The sequence below is a fragment of the Podarcis erhardii genome (assembly GCF_964252035.2).
Source record: "Podarcis erhardii genome assembly, chromosome: Z".
NCBI lineage: Eukaryota > Metazoa > Chordata > Lepidosauria > Squamata > Lacertidae > Podarcis > Podarcis erhardii.
The window spans coordinates 49,810,933-49,829,035 of NC_138504.1; the positions used below are offsets into that span (position 1 = coordinate 49,810,933).

Sequence of the window (18,103 nt, forward strand, 5' to 3'; positions counted from 1 at the left end):
ACAAAGAGGACAAAGGAATAAGACATAAGGGAAAACTGTGAAACAGCTCTTTTAGACATTTATACATTTAGTCTCGTCGAAAGACAAACTCAGCAGTTCCAGAGTGTAGGTGCTGCCACACTAAAAGATTTCAAATCTGGAATGGGTAATGTACAGTATTGCACTTTTAACAGCACCAGTTCTGCAGATTTAAGCATTGGTGCGGATGTATAGCGTAATATATATCTAAGATATATATCCCTCGTACCTACAGGACCGCCTCCCCGGTCTGCCCCACAGAGGACCTTAAGGTCCATAAATAGCAACACCCTAGTGGTCCCAGGCCCTAAGGAAGTCAGATTAGCTTCAACCAGAGCCAGGGCCTTTTCAACACTGACCCCAGCCTGGTGGAACGCTCTGCCTCATGAGACCAGGGCCCTGCGGGATCTGATTTCTTTCCACAGGGCCTGTAAGACAGAGTTGTTCCGCCTGGCCTTTGGCTTGGAGTCAATTGGATTCCCTCCCCCTCTTTCATTTTTCCTTTCTCCTCCTGTGATGAGGCTGCATTTTAATGTTTTAATGTTGTATTTTAATCTTGTTTTTAAGTTGTATTCATTCAACTTGTTTTTACTATTGGTTGTTAGCAGCCCTGAGCCCGACCTTGGTTGGGGAGGGTGGGGTATAAATAAAAATTATTATTATTATTATTATTATTATTATTATTATTATTATTATTAAAGTGATCTCACAGGTAAACTAGTCCCAAACTGTTAAGGGCATTATATACTAGCAGTATATTAGTATACATTGAACTTGGCCCTGCATTATATATTTAAAACATTCAAGAAAATAGGAATATCAGCCAATAGAGATGGAGTCCTCTGATGCTTTTCATCACTCCAGGTTCCTCCCCTTTGTGGGGCCCCCCCCCGAACTGATCCATCCCAAGTGCTGGTCTTTGGAGGTGTAAATGACTATCAGACTTTGAAGGGCTGGTATAACTGGACCAAGTTCATCAATTTTGTCTATTTAATTAAACTACATAGTTTTAGTTGACATTCCAATAAATGCACAATTCATTGTGACTGTTTTGAACTTTGCTGTGCGACGAACTTCCTTAGTGGGTCATGCAAATAGCTTCCCATAGGGTTGGGTAGGGGGCAGTGGGGGCGAGTTCACGGAACAAGGGGTGGTGGAGAACCAAATGGGTTTGGGAACCACTGGCTTAGCAACGGTGCAGCAATATTTAGGGACGCTTTTAATGTTTGATGTATTACTGTATTTTAATATTTGGTTGGAAGCTGCCCAGAGTGGCTGGGGAAGCCCAGCCAGATGGGCAGGGTATAAATAATAAATCATCGTTATCATCATCCTCATCATTATACGTGCTTCAGCAGGTGCAGCTTATTTTGCCAGGATGGGGAAGAGGAAAACAAAAGAAATCAAAACAGCATCAGCAACCCTTTAAAAATTCCCTCTTCTGCACAACAGCCCTGCTCTCTGCCTCCTGCCTGAGAGTGGCCAGGCCAACATTTCCTTCAACGATGGAGATGCAAGCTTATTCCAGGAACTCCTTCAGGTGGGACAGCTCCCTGCTTCCTTCCAGGCATCCCTTTAAAGCCCTGGGACCTGTCAGCTGAGGCTGCCTTGCACTCTCTGCCACCTCCCCTCCCCCACATGCAACACCCCCAATTCCCTGCTCCTTGCTCACCGGTTGCTGCAGTCAGGGGTGTTGAAGAGGTCCAGACTGAATGCTTCCCAGGCAAGGGTGCAGATGGCTCAGGCGAAGGAATAAACTTCCGGCAGTCCCTCGGAGCATCACCTCTTCTCTCACTCTAACCCGGAAAAACATCAGCAGACCCACAGCCTCCCAAAATGCATGCACCTTGTTCCTGATTGGCTGCTCCTGCAACTTTTTCAACCAGCAGGGAGGGAAGAGGTAACAAAAGGCACACACAAACACACCATCCCAGAGGACATCTGCTGACTGCAGCTCTGGATATGTAATTTTTGGCAAGCAGCGCAGAGTCTCTTTCCAATAATATAGTTCCTTCCCACATTTTCTTATGAATTTCTATCCCTTTTCATGTATTTGTATCCCATTCCCCTGTGAATATATGGGACGCGGGTGGCGCTGTGGGTTAAACCACAGAGCCTAGGACTTGCCGATCAGAAGCTTGGCGGTTTGAATCCCCGCAACGGGGTGAGCTCCCGTTGCTCAGTCCCAGCTCCTGCCAACCTAGCAGTTCGAAATCATGTCAAAGTGCAAGTAGATAAATAGGTACCACTCTGGTGGGAAGGTAAACAGTGTTTCTGTGCGCTGCTCACGTCAAAGTGCAAGTAGATAAATAGGTACCACTCTGGCAGGAAGGTAAACAGCGTTTCCGTGCGCTGCTCTGGTTTGCCAGAAGCAGCTTAGTCATGCTGGCCACATGACCCGGAAGCTGTACGCTGGCTCCCTCGGCCAGTAAAGCGAGATGAGTGCCGCAACCCGAGTTGGTCACGACTGGACCTAATGGTCAGGGGTCTCTTTACCTTCTGTGAGTGGAACTTAAATGCACCCCCTCACCCCAAATATATGCTTACCAGTATCCAGACAGCTGCCAGTGTATTCACTATCATTTTATTGTATGTGTTCGGTTCTGTATCATTTAATCTATCTGCCTCCATGGACAGAGGCAGCAATGCTTCAAAATACAGTTGTTTCGTGGGAACAATGGGCAGGGAGAAGACCCTTCCAGGCTTCCCACTAGCATCTGGGTAGCCAGTTAAGAACAGGGTGCTGGACTTGGTGGGTTCTCTTTGGGCTGACCCAGCAGGGGTCTTTTTATGTTCAGTAGTATAACTGTGGGATTCATGCTTTATTTTATTTATCTATGTCATTAATAAACTACGCAACATTAAAATATATATATCTCTAAGCAGCATACTCAGAGTGGCTTGCAACAATTTAACTAATAATACCACAATATAAAAGCTGGGAAGCTCACTGGAAGGACAGATCCTGAAACTGAGGCTCCAGTACCTTGGCCACCTCATGAGAAGAGAAGACTCCCTGGAAAGGACCCTGATGTTGGGAAGGATGGAGGGCACAAGGAGAAGGGGACGACAGAGGACGAGATGGTGGGACAGTGTTCTCAAAGCTACCAGCATGAGTTTGACCAAACTGCGGGAGGCAGTGGAAGACAGGAGTGCCTGGCGTGCTCTGGTCCAGGGGGTCACGCAGAGTCGGACACGACTCAACGACTAAACAACAATGAATAAAAGCTGAATGCTATCTAAAACTAGGCTTATTTAAATGGGGGGGGGGACACCCTAAGCAGGGCCATTCCCTGTGAAAGAAAACTAGTCTAAGTGAATGAGACTGTTGCCTCGTATTATGGTGGTCTCTAATTTGCAGGCTGAAGATGGGGAAACTCTGGCCCTTCAAACACTGATGGGCTCCCAGGTCCCGTCAGCCCCAGACAGAACCCAATGGCCTCAATCAGAAAGTGCCACGAACAGGTTTTGTTGGGTGGCATGGAGGTCTGCCTAATCTAGCCTGTTGGCCTTCAAATGTTTTGGAGGGAAGCTCCAATCAGCCTCAGCCAGCAGGACTTCATGATGCTGGGACTGGTTGCACTCCCAATCATCTTCCCCCAAAATACTGTTACAGGTTTGGGGGTCAATCTGGATGATACCTGGGGAGTCCCTTGTAGGCATGTGATCCTGAATCCATGAGGTTTGCAATCTAGTAGTATGCAAAGCAAGTTTCTTCGTATGATAAGGGCCTTGGTTGACCAACTAAGTCCTGTTATTCACCATATCCAAAGAGGTTGCTCTGCTGCCAAAGACCAATGGCTCTGCCATTTCCACCTCATTTGCCTGGATGCTTTGGGGTTGCACTTAATGATACCAAGACAACACTGCTTCTGTTTGGAGAGAGCATCTTTCTAATCAGCAGGCCAGAATGGAAAACGACCCGAAGTTAAAATGTATACTTTTTTTTTTTACTTTCCAACAATTCCAAGTACCAGTTTCTGGAAACCATAAGAGGGGAGAGGGCTCTTGTGCTGTTCATGTCCTGCTTGCAGGCTTGACCACTGTGGTGACAGGATGCTGGACTAAATGGGCCCCCTTTGGCCGGATCCAGCAAGTTCTTCTTGACATCCCAGTGCCTTTGATGAGCTGTAAACTCTGGAGAGTCTTTCAGATCTCTCTCCTATAACCTGCTGACCTTTTTCTTTAAGACGGCATTATTTTACATTTTGGACAGATGACTGTGTTTGTGCATCTTTAGATTTTGTCTAAACTGCCTTGAACATTGATGTCTAAACAAAAGGTAAGGTACAACTTCCAGTGAATAAGTAAGTTAGACAGATAGAAAGAAGATAAAATGGATGTATGGATGGTCTCCTCCCCTCCCCCTGCACTAGTGGTTAGTTATATTAGACTGAGAGGCTTGCACAATGGATAGAATGCACCCCCCCCCCAAGAATTGCACTAGTATGGCATTTGCTGACTGGGTCCCCTTCACTCATTTTAGACTACAACTCCCATCTGCCTCAGGCCACACAGCTTTGCCTACATTGCCTCATTCATTTTTAGAACAGCCCCTTATGGTAGTATTATCCTTCCTGTGTAACAGGCTGGGATTAAGAGGGATTTGCCAAAATTCCATCTAGAGCGTGCAGCACATGGGGTTCCCAGTACTGTTTAGGGTGAATGGCTGCTTTGTGCATTAGTGCTGGCTGGAGGAGATACGTATTTTATAGCAGTAAATGGCTGTAGTGTTTGTGTGAATGGTAGGAGTGGTATTGCCAGTGGTTCCGGTAAGAGTGTGTTTTATGTTAACTTGTATCAGGCTGCCTGCCTAGTGTTCCCCCCCCTTCATCTCTAAGTTATATAGATGCAGATAGTGTGCATATTCTGTATGTTTGCAGTTGGAGTAATCTTAAGATAAATCACCTAAGCTTGTGATTAGTGTAATTTATGTATTTTGATTTTCCAGGAAAGCGCTGATACTGGCAAATAACAAGCAATCTGTAAATGTACTGATTAAACAAATAAGGGTCACTTGGTGTGTTTGTGGCTAAGATGAGATTCAAGCAGGCAACCTCAAAGGTCATTAACTCGCAAAGGAGCAACCAGGCTCCTGATAGTTGCTTTGCAGCCATGCATTTTTCTGTCCCGTATCTCATGTCACCTATGTCATCAACTGTGGGGCAGTAGTTTGTGGGTTGAGGTAGAATGGGCTCACGGGCCAATTTAGGAGCCCAGCTGGGCTGACTTGGCCCATGGGCCAGGGGCTCCCCACTGCTGATTTAGCCACTCCCCCCCCCCGGCTCTCTTGTAATGAATAACATTCTGCTGGGAAACTCCCCTCCCCCTCAACCTTGCAAAGCAGCTCACAATGATCACGGATCACATTTCACATTAGGAGGTGGTGCAGTTGTTTTATTTCGAAGCCACTGTGATGACTTGGCACACACAACGTTGAGTGTTCTTTTGGTCCTGCGTACAAGAGCACATTCACAGATCAAAAGCAGCCTATGTTCTCTCCAATAGGGGTATTTGCAAAGCTTTTACCCTATGCTAATTCACAAGAGGCCCATCCCACTTACACTTGCTGACATGGAGAAAAGGAGGAGGGTTCGTGATGGTTGGGGCTCCACCCACATTTCATCAAGAGCCCCGCAGTGGAACTCCCATAAGCCCCAGTCAACATTGCCAAAGATCATGGATGAGGGGAGCTGTAGCCCAGGAACATTTGGAGGGCTACAGACACGCTGCCCTTGTGCTGGACACTTTAAGGAGGATCCAACTGCTAGCTGAAATAGGAGTCACCCCTTCCCCAAATTCATGCTTACAATTCCCTCCTTTCTCACAACAGGGGAAGCAGAAGAGATGAGGAATGGAATGGAATCAAAGAGCTGGAAGGGACCCTGAGGATCATCTAGTCCAACCCCCTGCAATGCAGGAATATGCAGCTGTCCCATATGGGGATTGAACCTGCAACCTTGGCATTATCAGCACCACGCTCTAACCAACTGAGCTATCCAGGCATGCTATATGTGAAGTGAGGAAGTGAGACAAAGACCCTGGTTTGCATGTAAAGCTGAAGAAAACTATGGCTAAGTGTATGAATGGGTGAGTACTCACAGCATAAACAGCCTCAAATGTTCCACCATCTTCCTGCTCTGCTGCATCCTGCCAGAGCTAAACTCTGGTGTGGATACGCTTGAAAAACTGCGATCAATAACTACGAACAAACTTTGGCTACAGCTCCTGGCTTGCTTGAAATCAGGCACAGCAAACAGCCAATACTAGACCAGAATGCTAAGCCAAACATGGCAAAGCAGCAGGGTTGGTGAGAAGTGAAGCTTGCGAGCTTTTGCTGTGAATACCTAGACACGCTCTCATTCACATTTAAGTCATAGCTTGGCTTAGTATTACAGTGGTACCTTGGGTTACATACGCTTCAGGTTACAGACTCCCCTAACCCAGAAATAGTGCTTCAGGTTAAGAACTTTCCTTCAGGATAAGAACAGAAATCGTGCTCCGGCGGCGCGGCAGCAGCAGGAGGCCCCGTTAGCTAAAGTGGTGCTTCAGGTTAAGAACAGTTTCAGGTTAAGAACGGACCTCCAGAACGAATTGAGTACTTAACCCGAGGTACCACTGTATGTGTGAACTTGGCCAAAGAGGATGGGAGAACAAACAAGGTGTGTGGGGGTGGGGCGGGAGGGGGTCTCAGCTTGTGGCACTCTCCTGCTTTTCTTTTTACTTCTCATGGCACCAAGAATGAGTGGATGTGGCTCCTGTGGGCAGGTGCCAGCAGAGGCCCCAGGCGAGGAACAGCGCATGCACTCCAGGTGAGGCGTGGAGGGTGCTCTTCCCCCTCCACACCTCCTGCCACCGCCGGGAGAGCTCTTGAGCGCAAAGCGGGGGCAGGAGGTGCAGAAGCACTGGCCCACTGGTTGGGGCCTCTGGCCGTGGATGGGAGAGTGCTTGTGTGCTGGGTGGGGCATGTGGAAGGTCATCTTCACGCTTCCTGCTATGCAGCTCCCGTCACCAGCAGGCTGCAATGGGTATCTATGCGGGGAGGGGGCTGGTTTGTGCCCCCCAAACTGTGCACCTGGGGCAATGCCCCCCTGGATGCCCCCTTAGCTTTATGCAAAATTGAATGCTATTCCTTCCAAGTCATGGCAGCACGTATCACCCTCCCTTACAGTTCAGCCTCACAACAGAAGTGAGAGAGACTCCCTCAGGAGAATCCCTGTTCCATTTCCTGCTTCTAGCTCTCAGGCCACAGTAGTCTGCAAAGAGAATGCTGCAGAGGGACAGGTAGCCCAGGGTTGGTCTGAAAGAGACTCCTATCCTGCTATGCAGGCCTGACTGCAGGGTGACACTGATGGTATGCTATAAATCACAATAATAAATATTTAACCATTATTTGACTGCTCAAGCGTTCTTCCCTCCTCACAGGTGTAATCCCAAAAGTCAGCTTGGGAGGACTCAGGGTAACAATCTGCTAACCACCTTGGGTTCCTTTGCCTTAAGAGCTCTGATGTCTTGGAGGTGTGGTAGGGGCCCAGTTATGCCAACTCCAACCACCTCACCATCTGTAACAGGACACCTGAATTATCTCACAAGTGCCTACAGGATTCCAAGCAGCATCCACAATGCAGGGTGAGATACTGGCCCAGGCCCAAGAGCTTGCAGTCAATGTCATGGAAGGAAGGGCTCGAGGGTGAGGTCAAGGACTGAGGAGGTAAAGGAAACAAAGAGACACTGCAGGTGAGGACAGGAATAGTCAGGTGTGGCAGAGGGAGGCTCCAGGAGCAAGTCTGGAAGCCATACAAAGCAGAAGAGGGGGAGCCTGTCTGGCTGCTGGACAGAAAAACGGATGCCACTTCAGATGAGAGGAACAACATGAGAGAAAGGCCCAGAAGAAAACAAAGACAACTGGGGCATGCAAGTTTAGCCTTTCTAGTCTAAGCACATACTTTCCACAAAGGGTGGGTTGGGTTGTCGGGGACTTGAACTCAGCCTGGGCAGAGGCACAGAGGCGATTGCCATATTCTGTAGCAGCAGCCTTCACCCATTTTAAATCAGGAAAGTGACTTCACTCACAACAGTCAAACAAGTTTAGGGGTGAAAATGGTCAGCTAGAGGGTAAGAAGAACAGAAGGCAAGTATCCAATGTTAAACAATACAGTTTTAAAAAATCACAGATGGACTAACAAATATTAAGAGCTTATAATTATCCAGTGCTTTCTCCCCATAAGTTCCCCCCTCCCCCCCCCCACTGAAAAACATATCTATCACAGGGTATGTCTGTATTTACTCCTTCAGCCCACAAAATGGTAACTGCTTCTTGGAGGTACAATTCAAGTACCCTTCAGAAAAAGGGGACCATCCAGCGCTGCCTTACCTAAATATCAAAGGAGGCAGGCTTATGCCTCAGTTCTTTCCACGCTAGGGACAAAGACACTTGGAGTCACCAAACACATCAAACCACTCTAGGGCAGAAGACTTGCTACAATTTTCAGTCCAGCCCCCACAGCTCATCCAGCAGAGCCTCTTAAAGGGCCGACACCCAAGTCCAAAGCCCAAAGCAGCTCTTCACGGCTCTTCCTGCCCCAATGCTCATAGAGAGGTGCTCCATCACCCATTTCAATTCGCTCAGGCGCTTTCGCTCCGCAAACTGAGCACTGCCTGCGCCAGTTTCCCGGTGTCCAGCACCTGACTGGCCTCGGCCTGCTGGCAGCCTTTTGAGTCTGTGCCTGAGCTGCAGCTGAAGGAGTCAAAATCCACGGCAATGTCCTGGACATTCCTCTCATTGGCGTTGTCAAAGCTGTTCTTGCCATGGAGCTGCTTGAGGTGCTTCCTAAGGACGGGCTTGTGGGCGAAAACCATGTCACAGTAGTTGCATTTGTGGGGCTTGTCCCCACTGTGCAGGTTGAGATGGTCCTGTAAGGAGCACTTCTGCGAGAAGGTCTTCCCACAGATCTTGCACTGGAAGGGCTTGATGCCCGCATGCACCCGCATGTGCCGGTGCAAGTTGCCCTTCTGTGTGAAGGTCTTGCCGCACAGCAGGCACATGAAAAGCTTGTGCATCTTCAAGTGGTTGGCGTAGTTCTCCAGATGCCGGAAAACACGTGTGCACTTGGGACACTGGTGGTGCCACTGAAGGCCTTTGTCCACCCCCCGGTTGCTGGTGCCAAACATGTCTTTGGAAGCCATGATGAGGCTGTCTCCCCCCATGTACGAGAGGGTGTAGTTGTGGAGTTGGCCCTGCTCCAGGTCACCTGCTCGGTTCTCCACCGTGGAATTGATGAGGGAGTGCTGAGGCTCTGATGAGTGGAGGCTGTTCTGCTGCTCTGAGGAAATAAACTGGTTCTGGTCCTTCTTGCTTCTGACCTCTGCAACCTCCCCAATGGACTCCACCTTCACAATTTGGATGTCACTATCATCCATGTCCAGGCTGTCTTCAGAGGGCTGGATGCATGGAGAGTCTGGAAGCAAGGAGTCATCTTCCTCCTCCTCTTCCTCCTCCTTACTCCCCATCCTTGGGCACTCGTTTGGCTCTGAAGAGTCAGTCTGCTGCGGCTGCTTCCCCTCCTCCTTGTTTTCAAGCTGATGTTTTGGCCGGATGAATTTCCACAGGGCCTGTGTGCAGCGCTCCACAATGTGGCTCATCTGAAGAAAACTAGCCGCCGTCAGGTAGTTCACCAACTCCATCTCGGGAAACTCCAGGACACCAGTGTAGCAGGACAGAAGCAGCTGCCTCCCAACCTCCGAACTCTGGAGGATGGAGATTTTCACTTCCTTGGAGTCATTCAGCAGGAACTGATCCCTTAGGAAAGGGGAGCCAGCAGCAAAGACTATTTTGTGGCCATGAACCTCAAGGTTGTCTATGTGGACTGTGACATCACAAAACTTCTTCTCTTCCCTCAGCTTGTCCATTTTTTGCAGCATGGAGTCCCCATAGTTGTCGAACTGGAAGTGGAGGCTATCAGTTCTCTTGGTCATGTTGACAAACCTGAAAGGGGCAAGTGGATGAATACTATGAATGCCACAGAAAGAAACAGTTTCAAGGCTGTACTAGTTTCTTCCCCTGTAGCTCTCGTAATGATCACATCATCACAATAATTACTGTTTTCTCAGTTTCCCTGCTTGTCCCAAACCCAATATTGCTGAAAGAAGTGACTGGACCATGGAAATCACATTAGCTGTTGGAAAGTACCTCAGAAATTAGGTTATTTGCAGTGCAACCCCGAATGCATTTACTCAGGAATAAGTCTTACTAAGTTCAGTGGAGCTTACCCTCAGATAAGCGTGCACAGGACTCCAGCCTTACAAACAAACAAAATGGAAAATAAACTTAATAACTGTGGGGGGTGGGGAGGTGTTTCTGAGCAATCAAAGCAGCACAGATGCACCATCTCATCCTAAACCTACCAATGACATTAAGCACCGAGAAAGACAAAAGCATCAACCTCTTCACCGTTTTGAAAGGGAGGCTGCACAGCCATTTGCCAGGTATTCCTTAGCTGTGATTATTGCACAGCAGGGGGCTGGACTAAATGGCCCTAGATGACACAGCTGGTGTGGGATGGTGCTGAGGCCACAACTCAGAGACAGAGTACCTGCTTTGCACACAGAAGGTGCCCGCTGAACCCACTCCTCCCCAGAAAGATACACAGACGCCTTCCTGAAGGTCACCAGCTCCTCACGTGACTGTCCTTTGGCTCTTTCAAATTCAACATGGAGAAGAGAGGATCACTACAGCACCTCACTCACAAACATAAGAAGAGCCACCTGGATAAGGTCAGTGGTCCATCTAGTCCAGCACCCTGTTCTCACAGAGGCCAACCAGATGCCTGTGGAAGACCAGCAAGCAAGACCCAAGCGCAAGAGTCCCCTCACCTCCCGTGGTTTCCAGAAACTGCTATTCAGATGCATTATTGCCTCCAATCACGGAGGTGGAACATAGCTTATCCTGCTCAGCAGCCAATGACAGTAGCTTATCTCCTCCATGAATTCAGCTAATTCTCTTTAAACGCCATCCAAATCGGTGGTCATCACTGCCCAGGGGCAAAACATGAGCACAGGAAGAGCCTGCAGGATCAGGCTAGCGGCCAACTCAGTCCAGTGACCTGTCCTGACAGTAGGCAACCTCAAATGCCGCAAAGGGAAACCCGCAAGCAGGATCCGAGCACAAGGGCTGCAGTCTTCCCTCCTATGGTTCCAGCACCCGGCATTCAGGAGCGTTTACTGTCTCAGACCATGACGCAGAACATAGCCATTGTGGTTGACAGCATTATCTCCTCTGTGAATCCGTCCAGTCCCCTTTTAAAGGCACCCAAGTTGGGGTGAAGAATAGCCCTGCAGGTGAATCAGGCCCAGTGTGTGTGAGGAGGTTATCTAGCCCAGCCTCTGTCCTCACGGCCACCAACCAGATGCCTATTATAGGAAGACCAGAAGCAGCGCTGCTGCAGCGGCACAAGAGCAGCTCTCCCGTGCAAATGAAGCACGCTGTCAAAACAACCACCACCCTCAAGTCCCACTCCGCGACCCCCACGTCCCCACTCCCTCCTTTTAGCCAAACCACGCCTCTCAACCTCCAGCTGCATTTACAGAGCAGGAAAACGGCGGCAGCGGCGGACTGCTGTCATGAATGCGGAGGGCGATGGTCAGCTGGGCTCCGCCTCGTAACGCCGCCCCACCCCCACCCGCAATCGGAGCACTCCAGAGGCGGGACAACCTCCGCCGGGTCTAGTGGCCGCGAGTTCCACCAGCCAACGGCTGGGACGGGAGAAGCGGGGAGGATCGCCGGCCCCCCCACAGACCCCCAGCCTCACCCCACCTCCTCTCCGCCTCCCCCAGGCGGCGCAGCCACGGGGCTGGCCCGAGGGGCGCGGGAAGGACCGCGCGGCCAGCGGAGCTCCTCCGCCACCTCCTCCTCCTCCTCCTCCTCCGCCACCGGAAGCTTGAATCCCCGCAACCCCCCTCCCCGCAGCCCCACTTCCGGCGCCGCTTCTTTCTTTTCCGAGAGGAGAGGGATAGACGGGTTGCTAAGGAAGAGGACGGGACGGGGGGCGGGACCGGAAGCCCTGGGAGCCGGAAGTGGCCGGGCGCCCGTCTTCCGGCCGAGCCCCGGTCACGTGAGGGCGGAAGGCGGGGAAGGAGGCGGAGGCGGGGGGCGGGATCGAGGTTGCGAGGCGGCCCGACTGAGGCCCGGCGGTGGCGGCGGCGGCGGCGGCTGCTGCGCTGCTGCTGCTCCTCCTCCTCTTCCCGCTGCCCGGGGAGGCAGACGGAGGCCTTCGAGAGGGTAAGCCGGGCGCCGCCCTGCCCGTACCTGAGCGGGGCTGTGGGGCGGGAGGGCGGTGGCCGCCCCTGAGAGGATCCGGGGCTGGGCCGGCCGGGGGGGCGGCGGCAGGGAGGGAGGGAGGGAGGGAGGGAGAAGCAGCCGCCGCCCTCGCCCTCGGGCGCCTCAGCCCCGGGAGGGTCGGCGCTCCTCTGTGTGGAAAGAGCGGTTGGCCGGGCGCTTAGCCCTCCCTCAGGGTCTCAGGGGTCGAGGGGTGGGTGGGGCTGGGGGCCGGCTCTCCATTATTTATTATTATGGGTAGCTATGACATGTATGTACCGTCCTACACCCGTTAATCCCAGGGCGGTTCACAGCGTGAAAATGAAAGGTTAAAGCACAAAATGCGTAATGACAAGAACAAAACAGACCAGTAAACCTACCCGCCCCCCCGCCCCAATTCCCACAAACCCCTTTCCAAGGATATATATATATAGGATGTCGGTAAGCTCAAGGCCTGGTTGAAGAAGGGTTGCCACCCGCCCCCCCCCCGCACCTAAAGGTGTATAATGATGCTGCCAGGGAGTTTATGGGAGAGCATCCGATAAACGGGGAGCCACCTCAGAAAAGGACCGTTCTGGTGTTGCCACCACCCTCCGGACCTCTCACAGCAGAGGGACAAGAAGAAGGGCCTCAGGTGGCGATTGCAGGGTTTGGGTTGGTTCATTTGGCCCATGCATAACACTTACAAACGTTTGTCATGTCAGCCCTTGGTCACATTTTCTGCACAACCCCAATGTGGATTCCTGCTGCTGGAGTGTAACAAAATCTTTCTTATATTACTTATTTTAACAATAATTCATCTTTGTATAGTTGCTTTTTTATGGATCTTCTCAGTAGATACCCGTATAAATGTAGACATTCATATTATTATTTTGCACCCCCTCGGCTCACCTTCCTATGCAGCGGAGCCACCCCACACCTAAATTCTGTGCTGGTAACTCCTATCATTCTTGACCACATTGCTGGGTGGGGCTGATGGGAGTTGGTGTACAGCAATTTGTGGAGGACACCAGGTTCTGCATTCCTGACATAAAAGCTACTGCTGTTGTCATGATAATGCTCTCTTGGAGCGGGCACACAAAGAAGGGCCTCATAATTTGGTATACAAATGATGTTAAATAAAAATAAATTATTTGCAATTGTGTTGGGGTGCTGCTGTTGCTCTTGCCAACACCTGGTGTTGCTTTGGTGTTGCATATCCTCTGTGCTGTCTCACCATTCCTAAAGACTCCAGTGTGATGGAGAGTATTGCACGAGAAGTGGTGAGGCCCAAGTTCAAATCCCCTTTCAGTCATAAAACACAGTGGGCAACCTTGGGCCAGTCGTTCTCTTTCTCAGCCTGACCTACTTCACAGGATTGTTGTGAGCATAAAAGCAGGGGGAGGGGAGTAGGCCCCTGTTTGCTGCCTTGAGCTCCATGGAGGAAAAGTGAAAGTTAAATTTACTGAATAAACTGGGTTGTTGTTTTTGTTGTTATTGATGATATTGAAAATAATAATCATGACACAGTATTATTAGCAGTGATAAGAATATAGTGGCTGTTTGTGTTGTGTTTCCACACAAAAATAGCTGAGACAAGTGCAGTAAAATTTCCGCAGCTGCGTTTCTTTGTCTCAGGCAATATTTTGGTGTCCATGGTATGAGCCTTCACATGTTTTGGGTTAATAGTCCACAGAACAGCCCTGTAAGTTATGCTGGTTTGAGTAGCTCTGCAGTGTAAGTATGTGTAGTGTGGGAAAGACTGAGAGAAAAGTAGCGTTCATAAAGGGAGCCAGTGATGCTGCAGCTGAGGTTTTAATTGGGGGCCTCTTTCAATACAGTGGAACCTCGAGTTACGGACATAATCTGTCCTGTTGGCACATCTGCAATTCGAAGCATTCGTATCCAGAAGTGCCACGTATGCACAAAGGGCGATTTAGTGCTTCTGCGCATGTGCAAATCGCGATTTAGTGCTTCTGCACATGCACAAGCAGCAAAACCCGGAAGTAACCATTCTGGTACATCCGGATTGCAGTGGGACGCAACTTGAAAAGACGTAACCTGAAGCGGACGCAACTTGAGGTATGACTGTACAGTAACATCTCTGTACGTGTCGTGTGCATAAAAAGCCCTGAGATGTAGGCTGGTACTGACTACTCATGTAATGGTGAGTTGATAGCTTGAGCTCTTAACTCGTGGATCTTCTCAGCTCAGCCCCTCATTCTGTACCTTGATTGAGGGGAACCATGGAAGTTAGAAGATTTGGGCTGCTGACCTAGTGTTGTCTCAAATGGAGGATTGCAGAACTTTGCCAGATCCTTAGGAAAGGCTGACTGAAAAAATATTTATCTTGGATTTTGTATTTATTTATGTAATAAAATTTACACACTGCTTTAAAAGCTTCAAAGTGGTTTACAAAAGATAAAACAGTACACTCGTACCTTGCTTCTCGAATGGCTTAGTTGCTGAACAAATTGGCTCCCAAATGCCGCAAACCTGGAAGTAAGTGTTCTGGTTGGCAGGCGTTTTTTGGAAGCTGAATGTCTGATGCAGCTTCCGCTTGAGTGCAGGAAGCTCCTGCAGCCAATCGGAAGCCGTGCCTTGGTTTTTGAATGGTTTCAGGAGTCAAATGGACTCCTGGAATGGATTAAGTTTGAAAACCAAGGTACCACTGTAAAATCAAGAAAAATTTACAACCCTACTTCAATACATACAAAAGTTAGAATACTAAAGCAAATTAAAATCACCTCAACTTTCTAGGCATCTGGGTGGGCTTTTTTCTAAACAGGAATGTTTTTAGTAAATGCCAGAAAGAGTACAGTGAAGATGTCTGCTTTATCTCAGTATGCAGGGAGTTTCAAAGTGTAGGGTGCCGTGTTTTTCTCTTGTAGGTGAAGACAGGTGAATAGGGAGGTTCTTGAGACGGTTTTCCTTCATGGTGGTTTGATGTCAACATCTATGGTATTGTTTGCCAACCTGGTATCCTCCACATGTTTTGGATTGCAATTCCCATCAGTCCCAGTCATTGTGGCCATGCAGGCTGGGACTGAAGCGAGTTACAGCCCAAAACATCTGGAGGGCAGCAGGTTGACAAAGACTGGCCTGTGTAGTCTGGTTTCATGCCCCACTCCTCTCTGTTTCTTGGCCCTTCTCTTTTCAGCTACATGGGAGTCCATAAAATTTATCTGAAGGTGTTTTAGAGCTGATCTGCTTCAAATGAAACAACACCATGATGGTATCCAGGTCTGTGGGATGAAGCACTCATGCTTGCTTCTATAGTTTCTGTAGGGTGTTTATTTACAAAGCTAGGATGGGGTGGAGAGGTTTGTGTGTGTGTGTGTGTGTGTGTGTGTGTGTGTGTTGCTGGGCTGTTGACAATCTGATTGCTGTAGGTTGGAGAAGTGAAGCAGCAAGGGTGTGTGCACCCCAGAAGTGCCTGGGCTGTGTTAGGAATACAAGTGTTAGGAATACAAAGGCTTTATCCATGCAAGTGTGTGTGAGGGGATAAACTTAGCCAGCACAAGATTAGTACTGGTTTGGCAACAATATTGTGTGGTTGGGGAAAGAACGAGGTTTTTCTGACTTTTACAAGAGGGAGTGGTAAAAAACAGTAAACTTGTTGTCTTTTATTCCTGTATATATCTGATTTGGCATTTGGTGTTTGTTTTAGAAGAAGTTTTAAGAGAGGAACTGAACCGGAATTAGAACAGTGCACAGGCGTGGGGGAGGGAGGGAGAATGAAAATCAGTTGACACCACAGCCATCTGCCTGCCACTGCCCCACCCCCTGAGGCATTTGCTATGCTGGCTTAGTTGGATGAGCATGTTATGCTTAGAATTACCTGATTGCAGGCTGTAACTCCTTTGATAAAGGGCAGGGAGTGTTTGTGTAGCTTGAGCACCAGCTTCTTGGTCCCACAATACAGTGCACATAACTAAGAGTGCTACAGCATAATACTGGAAAGAAATTGGTTGTGATGACAGGGAGAGGCAGAACTCATGGACCACAATCCAGCCAAACCCAAGCATTTTTTTCCAGTGGAGGAGTTAAGCACAATGACCAGTCTGTCCCCAGTGAGATCAAGGGGACATAAAAAGTGCTCAACTTTGGCCTTGTTATATGCCTGCCTGCCTGCCTGCCTGCTTGCTAGCTCACCCCCATTGCAAAATCCTTTAAAAAGGGTGTGTTTAATGTGGTTTTCAAAGGTTAACAAAAGAACAGGGAAATTCTAGAATATTTGACATTTCACAATGGTTCAAGAAATTGCAAAAAACTAAAAACAGACTGTGCAACTAAAGAAGAATAAAAGGGAGTTTGGATATTTGGTCTTGTTGGTAGATAAAGTATTATAGCATATGTGTATACACTGATGTGTCTCAGGAGCTCTATGTCTGTTGGTATGCATTGAAACTGATTGCTTTTTGAAGTTCATACAAAAGAAGGCTTTGACAATTTTCAGCATAGTCTGATGATCACTAATTCCTTAGACCACAGTTCCCCAAATTTGGGTTTCCAGCTGTTTTTGGACCACAACTCCCACCATCACTAGCTAGCAGGACCAACGGTCAGGGATGATGGGAACTGTAGTCCAAAAAGTCTGGGGACTGAAGTTTGGGAAGCCCTGCCTTAGATTATTGAAAGCTTCAACTGTGACCCAGAGTTTCTGAGAAGTAATTGGCATCCAGAGAATTACTATTTATTTATAATACTTGTATCCTGTTTTATAGCCTTGAGTGAAGGTTATAAAAAACAAATAAATGTAATGTAATGTTGCTTTCTCCTGATTTATGCCCCAGACAGTCTTCAGCAGTGTGTGTCAATGAAATTCTTGTATCACTGTTTTGAAGTGGCCTGCCCTGGGAAATACTTTTAGTTTGAAACACCAACCAGAGAGTCCAAAGAGTTGTCAATTTTTTTTAGGTCCATATCTGGAGCAGAGCCTGTAGTTCATCATCATCAGTTTATTTGTACGCAGTTTTTCCACAGTGGACCTCAAAGTGGCTCACAACATACCAAATGAACAATAATTATCATAACTCAAAAAACCCCATTAAGAACAATTAGGGACAACTATAATATTAATGAATACAAAAAATCAAGCCATACAGAAGTGCTGTAAATAACCTAACCTAATTTAGCATCTTAAAACTAAACAAGAAAGAACTTCAAGCTTTTCCTGCCAGGTGTTGTTGGGCTATAACTCCCACCTTCCCTGTTTAGCATACCTGTGGCGGTTGCAGTCCAAAATCATCTGGAGTCCTCCAGGTTTGGAAAGGGTGCCATATATAGCGTGCATATATAGTTATATATATTGCTATGTATTGAGTTATGTAGCACTACAACCCTTTAGGACGTTGCAGTTCTCATCCCCTGCTGAAACCAAATGGAATCTTAGTAGTTGAACAGAATTGCAAGGTCTTCAGGACAGGGACCTATGATCTTTGTTGCACACAAGCAGAGGTAGCCAGTTTGTTCCCTCCAGAAGTTGGTGGACTACATTTCTAATAATCCATGACTATTGGACATGCTGATAGGAGTTGTGGCCCACAAAATCTGGAAGGTACCACATTGGTTAGCCCTGCTATGCACGTATGTGGAACTGTATAAATAAATGGCAACTATGATGATCACACACCCCTCGCCCATAAAACCTGCTCGTTTTATTGTCATATATGTAAGTTATATCCAAATATTGTATCCCATGTATTTTCTGCTTCTCAACATGAGGCTTAGAATACACATTAAGAAGAGAAGATCAAATTCTCTGGGATCTTTGACTGCCACCATATTTGT

At 48.4% G+C, this 18,103-nt stretch overlaps 3 protein-coding genes across 9 annotated transcripts in view; 1 reads left to right on the top strand and 2 right to left on the bottom strand.

The window, feature by feature from the left end:
- ZBTB6 (zinc finger and BTB domain containing 6) overlaps nucleotides 1-1,908 on the bottom strand; it is a 112,911-nt gene extending 111,003 nt beyond the window's left edge. For both annotated transcript variants that reach the window (XR_014152691.1, XM_081847701.1), the window contains exon 1: nucleotides 1,691-1,908. The gene's annotated coding sequence lies outside the window, so the exon portion shown is untranslated. The remainder of the gene's footprint in view (nucleotides 1-1,690) is intronic.
- Nucleotides 1,909-7,924: 6,016 nt separating this feature from the next.
- On the bottom strand, nucleotides 7,925-12,346 carry ZBTB26 (zinc finger and BTB domain containing 26). 5 transcript variants are annotated; one of them, XM_081847687.1, is made up of 2 exons: nucleotides 12,323-12,346; nucleotides 7,925-10,003 (listed from the first exon to the last, which is right to left on the bottom strand). In XM_081847687.1, exon 2 carries the CDS (start codon nucleotides 9,991-9,993, stop codon nucleotides 8,644-8,646), a length of 1,350 nt encoding a protein of 449 aa, XP_081703813.1. In that variant the 5' UTR covers nucleotides 9,994-10,003; nucleotides 12,323-12,346; the 3' UTR covers nucleotides 7,925-8,643. The 5 variants fall into 5 exon arrangements, with proteins under 5 accessions (XP_081703813.1, XP_081703815.1, XP_081703814.1 ...); XM_081847689.1 differs by lacking the exon at nucleotides 12,323-12,346 and adding an exon at nucleotides 11,831-11,955; XM_081847688.1 differs by lacking the exon at nucleotides 12,323-12,346 and adding an exon at nucleotides 11,826-11,939.
- The window catches only part of RABGAP1 (RAB GTPase activating protein 1), a 100,768-nt gene continuing 94,797 nt past the window's right edge, over nucleotides 12,133-18,103 (top strand). The window contains exon 1 of one of the 2 annotated variants that reach the window (XM_081847515.1): nucleotides 12,133-12,295. The gene's annotated coding sequence lies outside the window, so the exon portion shown is untranslated. The remainder of the gene's footprint in view (nucleotides 12,296-18,103) is intronic. The other variant, XM_081847514.1, reaches the window with a different exon arrangement.